At 41.4% G+C, this 18,164-nt stretch overlaps 1 protein-coding gene across 31 annotated transcripts in view; it reads left to right on the forward strand.

Moving 5' to 3' along the window:
* The window catches only part of TCF4 (transcription factor 4), a 339,431-nt gene that overhangs the window by 90,737 nt on the left and 230,530 nt on the right, over nucleotides 1-18,164 (forward strand). For all 31 annotated transcript variants that reach the window (XR_014517238.1, XR_014517239.1, XR_014517240.1 and 28 more), the window contains one exon: nucleotides 14,476-14,537. Coding sequence is in view for 28 of the 31 variants with exons in the window: in XM_083465957.1 (XP_083322083.1) it covers nucleotides 14,476-14,537 (62 nt within the window). In the remaining 3 variants the exon portion in view is untranslated. The remainder of the gene's footprint in view (nucleotides 1-14,475; nucleotides 14,538-18,164) is intronic.

The raw sequence follows: 18,164 nt of genomic DNA on the forward strand, positions 1-18,164 counted from the left end.
AGCGAAATGCCTTGGTCCAGCCCAGTAAGTACTTCCACCCACACTTCTGCAGAAGGAGAATAAGTTCATTGGGTTCAAGTTGTCTCTGGACTCCCCCATTGAACATCTTAAAGGTCTCCTTTGTGGTATTATTATTAATTAATATTGAATAATAAAATACCCACCATCACGCAGACCCAGGGCCAGTCCCACGTCTGCCTAAGTAAAGCCTGGTTAGATTTTATTGTGCTTGAGCAACTTAGCAAACTCTTCCAGTTCCTCTGAGGTACTAATAGGAACCTCATAACACAATTAAGATTAGGACCTGCTTTGTGGCCAGTGGCCAGAGATCATGGGAGTTGTAGTCCAGCAACATCTGAAGGTTGACCAGTTCCACACCACTACTGTATATCTTATATCAGACCTGTTTTTCTTTTTCAAGTTCTACTGTGCACACTGAACTTGCTGCTGTTAATGTGATTTGTACCTCCTTGCCCTCTGATAAACCGGGCTACTCACAGACAAGAGAAGCTTCTGTTAAGAACTTGGTTTTTCTCTTCCTCAGTTAACTATTTCTCTGAATCATTTAACGCTTAAAGGTGGTTGTGGTTGTTTCTTTGAAGGAATGAGCCATCATGCATTTGAAAGAATTTGTCTATTTTATAACTCAAAATTAGTAATTCTCCTGTTGAAAGCTATATGATTGATGATCTCCAGCAGACTAGGGACAAAGGTGAGAGCTGTTTCCTAGTTCTGCTGGATCTCTCAGCGGCGTTTGATACCATTGACCATAACATCCTTCTGGACTGTCTAGAGGGGCTGGGAGCTGGGGGCACTGTCATACAGTGGTTCCGCTCCTTCCTCCTGGGCCGTGTTCAGAAAGTGGTGGTGGGGGATGAGTGTTCAGACCCCTGGGCTCTCGCTTGTGGGGTGCCTCAGGGTTCTGTCCTCTCTCCCATGCTTTTCAGCATCTACATACAGCTGCTGGGAGAGATCATCAGGGGGGTTGGGCTGGGTATCCATCAATATGCGGATGATACCCAGCTCTACCTCTCTTTCAAATCAGAACCAGTGAAAGCGGTGAAGGTCCTGGAGGTGGTTGGAGGATGAATGGCGGCTAACAGATTGAGGTTGAATCCTGACAAGACAGAAGTACTGTTGTGGGGGGGCAGGAGGCGGGTGGGTGTGGAGGACTCCCTGGTCTTCAATGGGGTAACTGTGCCCCTGAAGGACCAGGTGAACAGCCTGGGAATTTAGGCTCACAGCTGTCCATGGAGGTGCAGGTCAATTCTGTGTCCAGGGCAGCTGTTTACCAGCTCCACCTGGTACGCAGGCTGAGACCCTATCTGCCCACAGACTGCCTTGCCAGAGTGGTGCATGCTCTGGTTATCTCTCACTTGGACTACTGCAATGCGCTGTATGTGGGGCTACCTTTGAAGGTTACCCGGAAACTACAACTAATCCAGAATGCGGCAGCTAGACTGGTGACTGGGAACAGCTGCCAAGACCACATAACATCGATTTTGAAAGACCTATATTGGCTTCCAGTACGTTTCCGAGCACAATTCAAAGTTTTGGTGCTCACCTTTAAAGCCCTAAATGGCCTCAGTCCAGTATATCTGAAGGAGCGTCTCCACCCCCATCGTTCTACCTGGACACTGAGGTCCAGCGCTAAGGGCCTTCTGGTGGTTCCCTCACTCAAGCCAAGTTATAGGGAACCAGGCAGAGGGCCTTCTCGGTAGTGGCACCTGCCCTGTGGAAAGCCCTCCCACCAGATGTCAAAGAGAACAACAACTACCAGACTTTTAGAAGACATAGGGCCTTCTCGGTAGTGGCACCTGCCCTGTGGAAAGCCCTCCCACCAGATGTCAAAGAGAACAACAACTACCAGACTTTTAGAAGACATCTGAAGGCAGACCTGTTTAGGGAAGCTTTTAATTTTTGATCCAATACTGTATTTTAATATTTTATTGGAAGCCACCCAGAGAGGCTGGGGAAGCCCAGCCAGATGGGCGGGGTATAAATAATAAATTGTTGTTGTTGTTGTTGTTCTTCTTCTTCTTCTTCTTCTTCTTGTTATATGCCGAGAGCTTTCAGGATTTGGGAAATCTTGCGCAACCTGCAGCACGTAGCACATCGGTGCTAATCCCAATTTCTCCTACCTTTGTTTCACAGAAGGTCAGCTGCGTTTCCGGTCCACTTCATTCCCCCTTAGTGCTGGCATCTTCCCCAACGCTTTTCACATGATAGCAATAACAGCAGCAGCAGTTCTCTGCACAGAGAAGGCATCTTGGTAGCATTCCAAATGGAGGGGTTGCTCCTCAAGGAGCAACGAAGCCACACGTGGGACATGCACTCTTCTGGAGCCTTTCAAATGGAAACAAGCTTACTCGCTCACACATGATTAGTCACCTGGGGACCTTGATGAACATGGGTAGATGGAAAGCATACCTCCCTTTGGTGTAAGGCACAATCATAGTCCAGAATGTGGTCCAATTGATTAAAACTTAATAACGAAAAGCTTATACGAGCCTCTCAGCTATTTAATTTCATAGCAGGAAACGAATTCTATGGATATGCTGATGACAAGAGACCTTATTCCTTCCCCCACCAAGGTGAGGTGGTGGATTCACTTACAAAAAGTTCTGGAATGGAACATGGTTTAGTGGTATTGGGGGGGTGTCTATGCTCGCTTATCATTTTTCACAAAGGACATATTTTTAACTGCGATATCTGAAGGGCCACTATCATTGGTTCCACCTATTCTTTTGTGAACCAAATAGTACAGTCACACCTCGTGTTGCGTAAGGTTCATGTGGAGTCTTTTCGGCTTGTGAACGCGGCAAACCTGGAAGAGTATACTTCCGGGTTTCGCCACATGTGCGTGCGCAGAAGTGTTCTACGCGCTTCACACATGCGCAGAAGTGCTCTATCGTGCTGTGCTCATGCGCAGAAGTGATGCTCTAGTTACGGACTTTTCGGGGTGCAAACGGCATCCCAGAACAGATCGAGTCCGTAACTAGAGGTACCACTGTACCTCAGTCAGCCCTGTCCTCCCGGTGTGACTAGCAATGGAGGCTTTGGGCAAAGTTTTCCTTTTTTGCATCTCATATGGCCCCTCCCTTTGACCAAACTGCGGGAGGCAGTGGAGGACAGAAGTGCCTGGCGTGCTCTGGTCCATGGGGTCATGAAGAGTCTGACACGATTAAACGACTAAACAACAACAACATGGCCCCTCCTATCTCAGGTATAGAAGTGAGAAGTTGAGATAAATGGAGGGAGAACTCTGGGTGAATGCAGACACTTACCCCATGAAGAAATCAGTGATGCTTGCCTGCTTCTTAAATGTGTGATCACAACTTGTGATGAAAGAGGACAACAAGAAGATTGTTCTGGTGAGGTTGGAAACTTTGACAGAAATCAGAATCGATTGACTGCAGTGCAGCCATATACGTAATTTAATAAACCAGGAATTGGTTTTTAAAAGCCAAGTAACTTGCTCTCTAACCAGTTTTGAAACCCTGGTTTACAGCACAGAAAAAGGCTAGAACCTAGAGGATAAACATCTAAAAGATTTTTTAAAAAGTAATTTAGTACTGGGGACATACTGTTGCCCCCTGACAAAAATGCTGAGGGTGATCTTGAAATGAAGAAATAAATTAGGGAGCAATCCAAATGAGAATGTGTTAAGATTAATATCCGATAAACCTAATCACAAAACACATGAACTTACATGTGTTTAGAGATTGCATACTATGGGCTTTCTTGCTACAGAAAAAAAAATACTTCAAATGCCAAAACTTTAGTGAGATTTTCTTTTACCAAAACAGCAAGGATTTCGTTATTTCAAAGGTAATCAACACCCGGTATTGTAATTCTGCCTGGAAAACAAGCTCTTCTCTAAGAAGATTCCTTCCCATGAAATTCTATAGCTTGAGGAAATTGCATATGCATGCAACATAGTCATTCATAGACCACTAATGCAGACCATTATAACCATGCAGCCATGTGGGGAAAGTGCAGAACTGTTACCATTTTGTAAGGTTCTCAACTTTTGCCACACATTAAAATGCCTGATAGGAAAAGAAAAGGTCCCTTATATTTGTGTTAAAACAGATTACAACAGCCATAAAGTCGAACACCTTACCACATTTTTAGTTGCTTGTAGTCATCTTCTAGAAGGAGAGTTGCACTCATGTAAAGATTTGTTTTGTGAGTAGAACTTTACATCTGTGAATGGAAGCTACAGTGGTGCCCCGCAAGACGAATGCCTCGCAAGACGAAAAACTCGCTAGACGAAAGGGTTTTGCGGTTTTTGAGCTGCTTCGCAAGACGAATTTCCCTATGGGCTTGCTTCGCAAGACGAAAACGTCTTGCGTTTTTTGCAAGTTTGTTTCCTTTTTCTTAACACCGTTAATACAATTGCGACTTGACTTCGAGGAGCAACTCATAGAACGCGGTGTGGTAGCCTTTTTTGAGGTTTTTTGTGATTTTTGAAGCTTTTCCAAAACTTTTCCGACACCGTGCTTCGCAAGACGAAAAATTCGCTAGACGAAAAAACTCGCGGAACGAATTAATTTCGTCTTGCGAGGCACCACTGTACTTTCTTTTCATGGAGGTTGAAGTTAGGATCCGAGCCACATTCTTCATTGCAATTAATTACAATTTAGAAGAGTTCAGCTTTAAGTCAAAGCCAGTAGAAGGCAATAGATAAAGCAAGTAATTGACTGTCTGATACAAATATTTTGATGTTGGAGTGATCTTCTAAATTACTTGATCAATGAAGCATGGGGTAGAATATTCAGGTAAAAACAACCTGCTTATCAAACAACCATGGGCAAGCCATTGTTTCTCAGGTTTATCTTAACAGTGGTTGTGAGAATCAAATAGATTAGGAACAATTTCTAAAATTGAAAAGCATGGAACCAAGGGGTTGAAGATGTGTTTAGGTCTTTTTCAGGTCTCTGTTGAGATTTTAGGTAGTAACCATAGAATTTTTTCCTGGTGTAATTTTCCCCTGGTTTCCTTTTCCTTTTGTTTTCCTCAACCTATTGTACCTCTCCTAGTGACTGCTCAATCAAGAACTCAGGCTTCAGGCATGATTCAAAAGCTCAAAATGAACTTATAATGGAAAGCTTTCAAGTTGTTGTTGTTTTTTTTAAAAAAAGGTTTCAAAGCAAGGAAACCTATAGTAGTAAAGTTAGGTTTGCCCAATATCTTTGTAACCAATTTGTACAAGTATTTCATAAATTCTAAACAAAAAAATCCTTTAATTTTAGTAATAGCACATCATTCAGTCTTGAAATCATTTCAAGAATAGCATTTGTCTCTTCATTTTTTTATATACTGATGTATTCTTTTTGGACTATAGATGAGATAAAGAATTAACAATTTTGAAACAATAGGAACGACATGTTCCACTGTGATGAAGGAATTAGATAATCTTGCATGTTTGCTTAAGGGAGTCTGTATCTTGAGACTTTTATAGGGTAATATTAAAGCCCTGAGATGTCTTATTATGCCAATACCCAGAAGATTACTTTAATGAGAAGTAAAGGGCCTTTTTCCAATTACAAGGGAATAACTGTATTAAGTTTCTGTGTTATGTCAACCTGCTTTGATTTGATTACTGAAAAAGAAATGGATTTATCTGTCAGTGTTACTTAATTAAGCCTTCTCATTGATGCTTTGCAGACTAATATAGTGCGGTTTGCACATTTAAGTCTAAATACAAAGAAAATTGGCTGAAAGCTTAGGCACGACCTACGAAGATAATACACAGGAGTGATTGCTTGCCATTTTTCAGATCACTGAGTAAAACCTTAATATGCTAGAAAGACCTGAATATTGTAAAGCTGAAATTAAAATAGCTTGATGGCAAAGAGCTTTCAGTGATGTCATGAGAGAACTTTGGCACCATGATCCCCTGTCTTTGCTGACGTGGGTGGGTAGGTATATTGTACACGTTCTTAATTCTTCCATCAGGTTGTATTTGTTTGTTTCTGTCCCCATCCCTTCTTACCTCAGTAATTTACATATTGTAACAGAAATTTAATACATGCCCCAAGAAAAACAGATTAAAAAACAGATCTTCAAAATCCTGATTTTTCAGAAGAAATGTTGACTTTTAGCAGATTTGGGTACAGGGAATTCCATAGTTCTTCTTTTGCTATGCAGGAGTCCCAGGACATGTTCATGTTCAGCTCTTGTGATGTTTATGGTGGTTCAGCCAAGTAGGGAGCATACTTGATGTATTCCATCTATGCACGGAGAAGAAGTGAGAATGGCCTGATTCTCATGGTGATCAGCTGTGCACTAAGGAGCAATTAAAAATACCTGTATCATGTGCGCAGCAATGCCCTTTTTGTATATAGATTTCAGATCTCTGGCAGGAATATGAGAAAACCCTCATGGATGGAATTCATCATCACACTAATACAGTTGCTCAAACAATGCACACATTTCTGCTTGCTAGATGGAACTATTCCCACCTCCCACTCCCCACCCTGTATGTTCTGTGGGTTCTTCCAACCCTCCAGAGCAGATTGGGAGCAGGCTTGGGGGAGGAGAGGGGAAATGCCCCATTACGCTAGCAGAGGAGTCCTCCTTCTGGCTTCCAATAGTGCAGAATCCAGCCCCAGGATTTTTAGTTTCTGTATTGATAGTTTTAAAAGTGAGTGTTGCTCTAGAAAAACAGCCTGTTGATACCAACCAATGGTGTTTTGCAATCAGAATGCAAATGGTATTTCCTCTACTAGAATGAACTGTTTAAGTCTCTTAGGGCACCATTCAGATACCAGTTCCTGCCCTCATCATCTCTCATTAGAGAGCCACCAGAAGTAGGTCAGCTCACTTTGTTGCATGAGTGATCCAGCAGCCTATAAATGATTTAAATCAAGTATGGACAGAATGTAAAGATGACGGTTCACTGGTGGACCATTCAACAGTGGACCACCTAATAGTTGCTGGTTGCTGTGATTCTTGCATACGATGCTGAATTTAAAGTGGATCTTGTTCTAATCCCAAAAGACACTAGTTATGCATAGGTTCACTGAACACAGCTTTGTTTGATGTTATTGCGTAGCAGGTTTAACATATACTAGTAGATCCTGGGGATTCTAGTACAGGCATAGGCAACCTTCGGCCCTCCAGATGTTTTGGCCTACAACTCCCATGATCCCTAGCTAATAGGACCAGTCGTCGGGGATGATGGGAATTGTAGTCCAAAACATCTGGAGGGCCGAAAGTTGCCTATGCCTGTTCTAGTAGATCCTGGGGGCATAGAGATCAAGTAAGACTGAATTTTACCCAGCCCTGATACAAACAAATCAAACCATAAATCTAAGGAAATCCTAAGTTGGAACTTCTTCCTGTCCTGGCCCAGTTTGAAATCAGAAATGTAGTTATGCATTTCCATTCTGCCTGTTAAAGGCACATGAGTGGCAACCATTTTAGGTACATCTAGTTGATGCATAATCGCCGACACGTGGGTCCTTTTGGACCTAGAAGAAGGTGGAATGGGGGCAGAACTGGGTGGGGCATGCTTATATGCCCCCCACCGGTGTGCGCATGGGGGTCTGGGAATGAAACCCCCACGTGAAATGGTCTCCACCTGTAGATAAAGAATTGCATAATAAGCCTCAGGTTTGGGGGGCCGTATATGAGCAATACTGAACATTCACGTCTGATTTTCCCTAGTTCTACATACAGTTTCCTTTTGCTTTAGTTTGCACTGCTGTTTTGATTTTCCAGTTAAATTCATACAGTTATCACTTTGAATGTTTAGGAATCGGTGACTATAGGATCTGCACGCATGGATGCCACTGCAGGACACAGAAGTAAAACAGGTGCATTTTCCCCCCAGGTAGAAATTGTAGGTTTTCAGGCTGATGGTCTCAACTGAAGGGTGAAATCAACATGACACACAACATTCAGAGGCATATCTGAGTTGGATTCTATCATGTTTTTGGCCCTTTTCAGAAAAAAAGAGAACGCTGCTATTGCAGGAATGTTTATCTGTTCACTCATCTACAGAGTCTTTGCATCTAGATTCATGATGTTTGTATGCGAGTAGGACACATTGCTGTAATTTAGCCTTGAGGTATCGCTGACATGCATTGTTGTGGAGAAGTCTGTAGGGGGGAAGTTATCGTCACAGCTTCTGAACTATTTCGTGGTAAAGAAGACTTTTACATGCCATTACAGTTACAGATAGGTAGCCGTGTTGGTCTGCCATAGTCAAAATAAAAAAATTCCTTCCAGTAGCACCTTAAAGACCAACTAAGTTAGTTCTTGGTATGAGCTTTCGTGTGCATGCACGTCTGTGTATCTGAAGAAGTGTGCATGCACACGAAAGCTCATACCAAGAACTAACTTAGTTGGTCTTTAAGGTGCTACTGGAAGGAATTTTTTTATTATGCCATTACAGACATCCTAGAACTTAGGAGCAGCAATGAGAACAATATAAGCTGAAAAGTGTTTAAACTGGGTTAGGATCCTTACACCAAATTTTAGGGTATAGGCATGCATTATCATGTTATGAATGAAAGTAGCCGGATGTTTAGCATAAGTTAGGCTAAAGTGAACTTTTTCATGTATTATGTGACATTTGGGTAAAAATAGAGGGGAGTTAATTGGCAGAGAAAAATATTAGTGCAAGAAAGTCTGGGGGTTGTATCCTTGTGAATGTGGAATGACTCCACAGTTGCAGTGGGACTTCCCCTCTCTCTCCTGTCCCCCATGTTACCCAAGATCTGCTCTGGAGGGTTGGATGAAAAAGGAGGGGAAAGTTGTATTGCACTTACATATGTCATTTCATGAAGCTCCTAAATACAATTAATGATTTAGTTGGATACCGTCCTAAAGATCTAGAATTATCTGCTTCCATTCTACGCACAGTTTAAGGATACTGAATGAATTTTCCATGGCTAAAGTAGCCAAAGCAGTGTTAGATGTAGTTTTATACCTGCAGCTTGTTCACATAAACAAGTTTGGAATTTGAATAACAATAGCACTAAGCAGTGATTTGCACATGGCAATGGAATATCACAGATCAAACACCAGAGATCAAAATTTTATGCTTTATGCAATGCTTTTTATTGGCAACAGGTCAAACACTCAGCTGTGCATCATCATCTGTTGAGTCCCGTTGACTTCAAGTGACCACAGTGGATTAAATTAAAGTATGTTTGTTTAAATGTCTTGTGGATCACACTGTTTGACAGCAATCCGAACTTTGTTTGCTAATAAATTTGCACATGATTAGGGTATTTGTGTCTTGGGAGAGTTAAGTGGAGATGTGCATTTCAATCAGATTAAGTTATCAGAAAGAGAAAAAGTCTGCTCTTGGTTATACCAGTAAAGTCAATTCACATATAGAGTTCATGACTGGCCACCCTCTTAGTTTCTCTGTTGAATTTTGATGAGGGAACATTTGTAGTAAAATGTGGGAATGGCTGTTGCAAAGACCTAATGCATCTGAAAACACTTTGGAATTCACAAGAGGATCGCACATATTTGCAGTAGTCACAATAAATGATATCTACAATCATATTGATATTGATTTCTATAACCTTTCTGTACACACACAAACTTTACAGATGGGGTATGCTACAGGATCATTATTGCTGAAATATTTACATCATACATGACATTTTCCCCACTCAAGTCATAAACTTTGGGTGACATCCAACAGTGTCCATCTGCCTGTGTAATAGACTTCTGCTCATGTAAAAGAACTTTCCCATACTCTTCTTCTCTGTCCAGCACCTGGCGCACCCACAAAATTTGCTCTTGAGCATTGAGGAACCTCTGTGGCAGACTGGGGCATGAAGGAGGGCTGCAGGAGGGAGGAGATGGATACCCCTCATTTACAGCAGGCTGAAATTTGGCACAGCTGTGACATGACCAGCTTATATTATTGTTTAAACTTTTGTGGGGGAGCTGGAATTTCGGGGAAAGAAAGAATGGGAAGGGAGGCCATGCACAAATTTGCAAATAATAATAATAATAATAATAGTAGTAGTAGTAGTAGTAGTAGTAAAATGTCCAGTAGCACCTTAGAGACCAACTAAGTTTGTTCGGGGTACAGTGGTACCTCGGGTTACATACACTTCAGGTTACATACTTCAGGTTACAGTCTCCGCTAACCCAGAAATAGTACTTCGGGTTAAGAACTTTGCTTCAGCATGAGAACAGAAATCGTGCTCCGGTGGCGTGGCGGCAGTAGGAGGCCCCATTAGCTAAAGTGGTACTTCAGGTTAAGAACAGTTTCAGGTTAAGAACGGACCTCCAGAACGAATTAAGTACTTAACCCGAGGTACCACTGTATAAGCTTTCGTGTGCATGCAGAAGAAGTTTTTTTGTTTTTTTGTTTATTTTGACTGCGTCAGACCAACACAGCTACTTACCTGAAACAAAATTGCAAGTTTGGGAATAAGTAGCTGGACATTCATAAATCATGCCATGTATCATAATTTAGGCTATGATCCTGTATTCAGATATGTACGATTTTCACTTAGGCTAATGATTGATTTCTCCTGGGCACGTGATTTCAGTGTTCAGAATGGAGCAGAGACTGTGAAGCCAAAATGTGCTGAAAAAGTCTGTTGAAAAGCCATTCAGTTTCATCTATGGTTTGGATGTGCCTTGAATCAGAATCCAAAAGAGTTAATAATCAGTTGCATAACACCCGTGATTTTAAAAAGCTCTGCCTAATTAACTGAATGCAATGGTTGATCTGATCTGTCATTTAAATGATGCACATATTTTAAAGAATGTAATTAAATATTTACCTGGAATGTCTTGTGTTATTAGCACTTTAATGTTTCATTGAGATATTAGGAATTGTGATGCGGAGAAATATAACATTAACAAACATGTTAACATGCAAGGGGAGGGGGACAGATCAAGGTGGAGGCAAACACTTTCTTTGCTCATACAGCTAGGTCACAGATACGCAGCACAGATGCCTAAGCTTCATAACTGCACGTGCAAACCCAATTCATATTCTACATTTAATTTAAGTGCTTTGCTTTTGTTAATCTTTTCTACATGCCTTTTTGTTCAATCAGATTAAATCTATTGTTTCAAGTAATAGAATTAATAATAATCCATAATGAATGCGATGGCGGATAATGCTCTAGCGTCCCTTTATGATAAATTAATGGCTTGCTCTCACCTGGAAAGTTGTACCAGTAATTTAAAGAGGAAGTATGTGGTTTTAGTAGTGTGGAGGCATTCAGTAATGTTCCGTAAGAATGACTACACTGGACTTCTGGTTTTATATTTCTGCTTCTTGATTTAAGCACTCAAAACAGTATCCAAGGAATGGATGCCAACTATTTTTTAGCAGTGCACATTGCTGGGGAAAGCACCATTCCATTGTATTCAGTTGACAAATTGTGGCGGCTACTACTACTACTACTTATTGTGGGAGAAAATTCCATAGTCTAACTATAGGTTATGTCATGACTTGTGCTCAGCATAGTTCTGATGCTGAAGGGGCTTCATCCATTTCCCCTGATTCCTCAATCCTTCTACAGCTGTCTGTGAGAGACCCTCTGGAAGTGTGAAAGGCAGCCCTGCAGGCTGCAGAGGGAATGAGGAAGTGGTGAAAATCGCCACCCTGTCCCCTTCCTCCTGCTCCTGCTGCATTCTGGGTCTCTGGATTCTGGTTCCATTTATGCAGGTCTGAAGCCATCCCTATGTTTTCTGAAAACAGCCATATCATGAGGAAGAATTGTATTCAGTATCTACTTGTCAGGGAATAGTAAGCTTTACTCAAGAAAATGGGGAAAGGGTTACATCTTCTTCCTGGGTGCTGAGGGCCCAATCCAAATCCCCTTCGCCCCTCATAACGGCAGTTTGCTAAAATTTTAAGAGACACCCAGGAAATCCAGATCATGGGTCTCTGTCATCTTGCCTGGTTAAGCCCCAAGTACCTTTTCATAATAATATAACTCAGGGTCATCCAGTGAAGCAGAACAAAGTGACAGACAAAAGAAAGTACTATTTCAAAGCACATAGTTAAGCTGTGCAAGATGTAGTGAAGTTCACTGACTTGGACAGCTTTGAAAGGGTATTTGACAAATTGATAGAGGTATGGCTGTTAAAGGCTGCTATATTACATCCTTGATCAGAGGTGGTAATGTTGAGGGTCACAGGCAGAAGAGTACCCTTGTACTTGTGTCTGGTTTTCAGGCTACCAGGGTCATCTGGTTGGCTACTGTCTGTCTGTCTGGACAAGACAGGCCTTTGGTATGATGCAGCAGGGCTTTCCTTAAATTCTCCTCACAAAACCTCATTCTGGCAGTGTAAAATTATTTCAAAACAATGTAGAGCCCCTTTAAACTACTAGTAGCACAATGCAGCTGGGAGGAGTTGTACTCTTGGCTCCAGTACAATGCATCTAACACAAACATTTAGGGATAGGATGTTTTCTCTTTGCCTGCTTTGGTATGCTGTTCTTCATATGTTATGATTTGATATTAAATATCACTGGGAAAAAATAATTCACTAGAACTTTATAGTTATGCTTAAAATTAAGCTTGCTCTTAATTGCTTTGCTGGACGTCTGCCTAACTAGAATAGTCACAGGAGATTCTCAACACATTTTTTAATGAGCAGTCAGGCAAGCATACTCCAACGCGCTTTAGTATGCCACAAAGCACGTAATGGACTCTGCCTTAAACAGTAGACTTGAGGGACTTCTGTTTCTTCTCTTGGGCCCTGACACAACCTCAGAACTGCCACAATGTACCCTGAGGCACATGATGCACTGTCTCTGACTATCCACAAGGAACACCAGGTTGCATTCAAGGTACAATTGGAAGCAGCCATTCTGCCTCCCTTCTCAGGTGGCCTAAGTCAATAAAATTAGACAACAGTGCAAGCTGTAATGAAAATAACTCATGTGGAAACATATTGTGTGCTTCCCCCCTTCCATTCTTCCCTTCCTCACTTCCTCTCTTTATTTTATTTACAAAAAGAGTAGCTTTCCATTAGAAGCCTCCTCCAGTGAAATAAGCATGAGAGGTGCAATTTTCCGGGGAAACAAACGTTTCTGTACCCTCTTCCATTTTTGTCAAGGAGAAGCATGTAGTTGTAGAGCAATAATTAAAAATTCCTATAACCTTTTTCATCAAAAAGGTCTTAATAGCAGTTTAGCATATGTAATTAGTTAAGCCTTGCAGCACCTTTGCAAGGTGAAAGCTATACCTTCCACTTCCCAAAAGGTGATTTTCTGAGAGCCATAAATCAGGAATGAAGGACAGAATGCAAAGTTTTTAACCTCCTTGGTTCATGCTACAAACTGCTTATTTGCATTGGCAGAAATAAATGTCGGAAAACTCTGTAACAACAGTCTTAATATTCTAAGTCAAAAGGAAATAACAGATCAACAGTACAGCTCACATTTTGAGCTAATCCTTCTCAAGAGTACTTCCCAGGCACTGGAATATTTTATTCCCATCGTTGTTTACTTCCCAAACCTGAAAACCTGTTAGAAAGTTTCCAAAAAAGTTTTTGAGTTTCAGAAAGCCACGCTGAAGAGTTTCGATCAGTTGGATTTGCCAACTGACCAGCAAAAGACAACAGATGGACTTCCCCTCTCCACTCGGTGACCTCTTTAAAAATTCTGTACAGTGTTCATCTTAGTTTAGCCTTCCCCAACCTGTTGCTGCCAAGACATTTTTGAACTCCCAATCCTCATCAGAATCGGACAATTTGTCCAACTGCCAGGGCTGATGGGAATTGTATTCCAAAACTTCTGGAGTACATCAAGTTGAGGAAGGCTGCCTGAGTGAATTGATTGCTTTTGTGGTTGATTTGACTCCTTGGTTCCACCCACCCAATCACTGTGCCCCCTCCAGGTATTGGGATTTTAAAATTTATTTATTTAAAGAGTTGGTAACCCTGAAAAATGCATCTGGTGAGTTCATGGCCAAGCTGAAATTTAAGTTCATTAGTGTCCCAATTCAGCAATTTGGTTCATTGAAACACAGGATTCCTCAGCCTGCAAATTTTTCTTTTTTCTTTTATGAGGGATGCTCTCCAAATCAATTCATCAAAAGTGATTCATGAAGGGATATTTCTTGCAGTTATACAAAATAACTTTTATATAGGGAGAGTATGCTTTATTTGCTACGTAGCATTGTCAGTTTTATCCTTGAGCCTGTGTGGTTTTGTGTTAGGTTTTGAATTCCAACTTTAGTCAGTGACTTCCAGCCACTTCTTAAATGTCTCCTGAAAGACTGAGTGACTAGAATAATTTTTATGTGCAAACCCTCCGGTTCCTGAGGGTCCAGTTCATTTCTGCTGTGAATTTAAATTAGTTAATTTAAGTGGTTGGGTCAGAAGCCACTATCATTGTAGTAGCCCTGTGCCTGGTTCTTAATTAAAGGCAACAGGAGATTAATTTGAAACATTAATTTAAAAGTGCCTATACAAAAGGAAAGAATTATTGCAATAAAGCCTAAAGAACTTTTTTGTCCCTAGATGTAGAAGACAGAACTAGCTCAGGGTCCTGGGGGAACGGAGGACATCCTAGTCCATCCAGGGTAAGTATATCTAATCTTTTTTCTCTTCCTCACCAGACTTCCTGTGTATGTAAATTTAAAATCTAAATGTGAGTTTTACACCCGATTGCTTAGGAAAATGTACATGCAAATTTGGTTACAGAGCATCATCTTCCCAGAATTGCTTTTTTAAAGATTCTTATCTGATCCCATGGTTGAATTTGACAACTGCTCTGTTCCTGCTAAGAGGGAGCAGGGAACTTCATTAAAATGACTTCTTCTTTGCCTTGCTTGTTGCTATCAGCCCTTGTTCCATTGCTGTAAGTTATCTCTGGTCTGTAAGCTGCGTTTTTGGTAGCGGTTGACTTTTCATTTGTCGTAGATAGCTTTCCAGATGTTTTTACTTAACAGGCACAAAATATGTAAGACACACTCTGGGCATCTTGCATTCTAGGAGATTTCCAAGCACAATATTTTGCCTTAGCCTTGATACTGGTGCTGACCTTTAAAGCCCTAAATGGCCTCGGTCCAGTATACCTGAAGGAGTGTCTCCACCCCCATCGTTCTACCTGGACACTGAGGTCCAGCACCGAGGGCCTTCTGGCGGTTCCCTCACTGCGAGAAGCCAAGTTACAGGGAACCAGGCAGAGGGCCTTCTCGCTAGTGGCGCCCTCCCTGTGGAAAGCCCTCCCACCAGATGTCAAAGAGAACAACAACTACCAGACTTTTAGAAGACATCTGAAGGCAGCCCTGTTTAGGGAAGCTTTTAATGTTTGATGTATCACAGTATTTTAATATTCTTTTGGAAGCCGCCCAGAGTGGTTGGGGAAGCCCAGCCAGATGGGCGGGGTATAAATAATTTATTATTATTATTATTATTATTATTATTATTATTATTATTATTATTATTACAATTATTATGATTATATAAGGTGTATATAGATGGTTATTAAAGCATAAGTAAAAATATTGATAGATAGAGCCATTGTATAATACAATTAGTACAAAATAGTTAAAGTTCATGTATCTGCTTTTATTCTTGTACACCCAGACTAAAAGGGTTCTAGAGGGAATAATGATTGTCTTTGAACAATGGACATTACAAAGCATGGGAATAATGCAAGTAGCTACAATCACAGATTGGTAGCGTATCTACACTCCTGCTAGGAGAAACACTAGGGAAGCAGGGACAAAACATACCACTAATTATACCACTAATAATTATCAATACAAACTGAGATTAACAGCAGCATCAAAATACTATTGCAGGCGGTCCTCTTTGTAGTCTTCGGCAGACATCATTAGAAGATTGTGGTGATTTTTTTGAGCTGCTACCACATAGGTGGCAACCTTGTTTGCAATGATTTTATTATGGTCTGCCAACAGATCAGAAATAATATCCATAAGCGTCCAACCAGCTCTTGCTCTCAAAAGGTCTCCCCTAAAAAAACCCCAAGCTTTTATACAAGGAACAGTGCAAAAGGCAATGTACCATATCTTCCACCTTCCCGGTACCACAGGCCCATGTCTGCTGGGCATAGGGAATCCCGTTATACTTTCCCCTGACGGCATTGTTTGGAAATAATTGTCTATCTTGCTTCTTTTTTGTCTCCTCCATATGTAACTCTCAACCCCAAAGCTCCCCCCCAAAAAAGCTATAACTTATTCAGCTACATGTGTAGCACACCTTTAGAGCCATTTCCCATGATGTCTCTGCGGCAGTAAGAGAAGTGAGAACTGTTCTTCAGCATCTATTGGGATTCTTTGGCTACAGCCGAGAGATGGCTCTGGTTTTCATGAGTTTTACAGTAATGTTATTGCTGTTTCGATGTAAGCTACCTTGTCTATTCTACTTGAAAGATAGGTGCATGCATGTCCGTGGCTCAAAGGTATTTCCTAGCAACTGTTCTAGGGCTTCGCCATCTCCCCCCCCCCCCAAGCTACATGGTTTTTCAGTATGGTGTGGCAACGTATTATCCCAAGCTTCTGCCTATCAACCTCCTTCTGATGTGGAAACCTTTATAGGCCAAGGACCATATTCCCTTGAAGGCAGCCCTTCTATGGGCACCATATCAATTGAGGGTGGAGCTAGTACCAGGAGAAGGGAAAGTGGGTGGAGCAACAAATGCAGATTTTACCTTTGTACGGTTGGCTAGTTTCAACACAGGACCCACACACACACACACGCCACACCCAGTATCTTCCACTTTTCCAACTCTATAATTCTATGATTCTATGATCCAGAGATTGAAGAAGGCACTATCAGAGTTCAAGGACACATTCCAGCCAGGCAAAAACCAGTCCGGGTATGAAGTAAGGTCAATGAGGAGAAAGGGTGTGGGGCTTGGGGAAAGTTCTGAGGTCCAGATTGAGGCCTGGATGGGGTTGCATTAAGCCCTTGGACTTGAGATCCCCACCTTTGACTTGTGTCATGGTCAAGCCAGCTCCATAGATTGTGTAGCCTGTATAAGGAAGTGTCTCTCATTTATGTCCCAGACACAGTTTGGAATGGCTCCCCAACTCTTGCTGCTGTTCCTCAAGGAGGTTACATATTTGCTTTATTTGCTAACAATATTTATATCCTGCCTTGCAGTGAAATATCCAAAGTGACTTAAGATCAATATGAAGTACACACACTATGATAAAAACAGCAAGGAGAATCAATATTAATAGATAGAAATGATGGGGTGGTGGGTGGGGGAACAGTGGAACAGAAACCAGAACTAGGTGTCTCTGTCATTGAATCTTCTTAGCAGTAATATAAACACTTCTGTGTTAGAGCTGAAAATTCTGTTTGGAGAGACATGATCCTGTGGGAGCCAAAAGGTCTACTGGGAATAATCCCCTGTAGTCTGACCTTTTGGCCAGTTCAGATTTCTGGACAATTGTGGTATTCAAGGGGGGAAAGTAGTCTTGTTCTGTTAGTTTTTCCCTATTTGTGCTAGTTACTAGATGCAAATTACCCCTTTGTCTGCTTGTTCTATATAACCCCTCACTATTCCTAACTTGGATATAATTGCTTGTATTTTCTTTTACACATAGCTTACATATTTTGTGGACACGCTCCAGCTTTCAAAGGGATGACCAGTTGTGGTGTTTTGCCAAGGTTAAAGAGATGATACCTGAACCTTCAAGTTAAGGACATTTTAAAGAGCTGGAGATATCCTCTCTCTTTGACACTATGCTCCTAACTGCAGTCTTCAAAGCACTTTAGGATCTTCTAGCTTACTATTTTGCAAGCCATTACTCCAGCTGTCAAGTTTGACATTCAAGTGCATTATGTAGATGAGGTGAAGCTGTCTTTCCTGCTTCTCATATTACAATGCTCACACATTCATTCCTATTGGCAGTAAGCAATAGACCCAGGAAATACATCTTAGTAGTATCAAAATTACTAATTCTTATGACAGTTGGAGGAGATTAGAACAGTCGCATTCCCCACCCCTCAAAAAAAGAAAAAAAGCCCAACACTCATCTGACTGCTGCAGTTGGTTTATGCCTCCGACTTTAAATCACTGTGTTTTCCAAGATACACAAGGTTTGAACCAAGCAAAAGAAGGTTTCGGGGTCTTTGAAATCTAAAGTAGCACCATTGTCTATACTTCAAACTTTTTTCTCTGTGATAATTTTGCCCCATTCTGACAGGCAAATGTGTTTCCGTTCAATGTG

The sequence above is a fragment of the Podarcis liolepis genome (genome assembly GCF_965112155.1).
Source record: "Podarcis liolepis genome assembly, chromosome: 11".
Classification (NCBI taxonomy): Eukaryota; Metazoa; Chordata; class Lepidosauria; order Squamata; family Lacertidae; genus Podarcis; species Podarcis liolepis.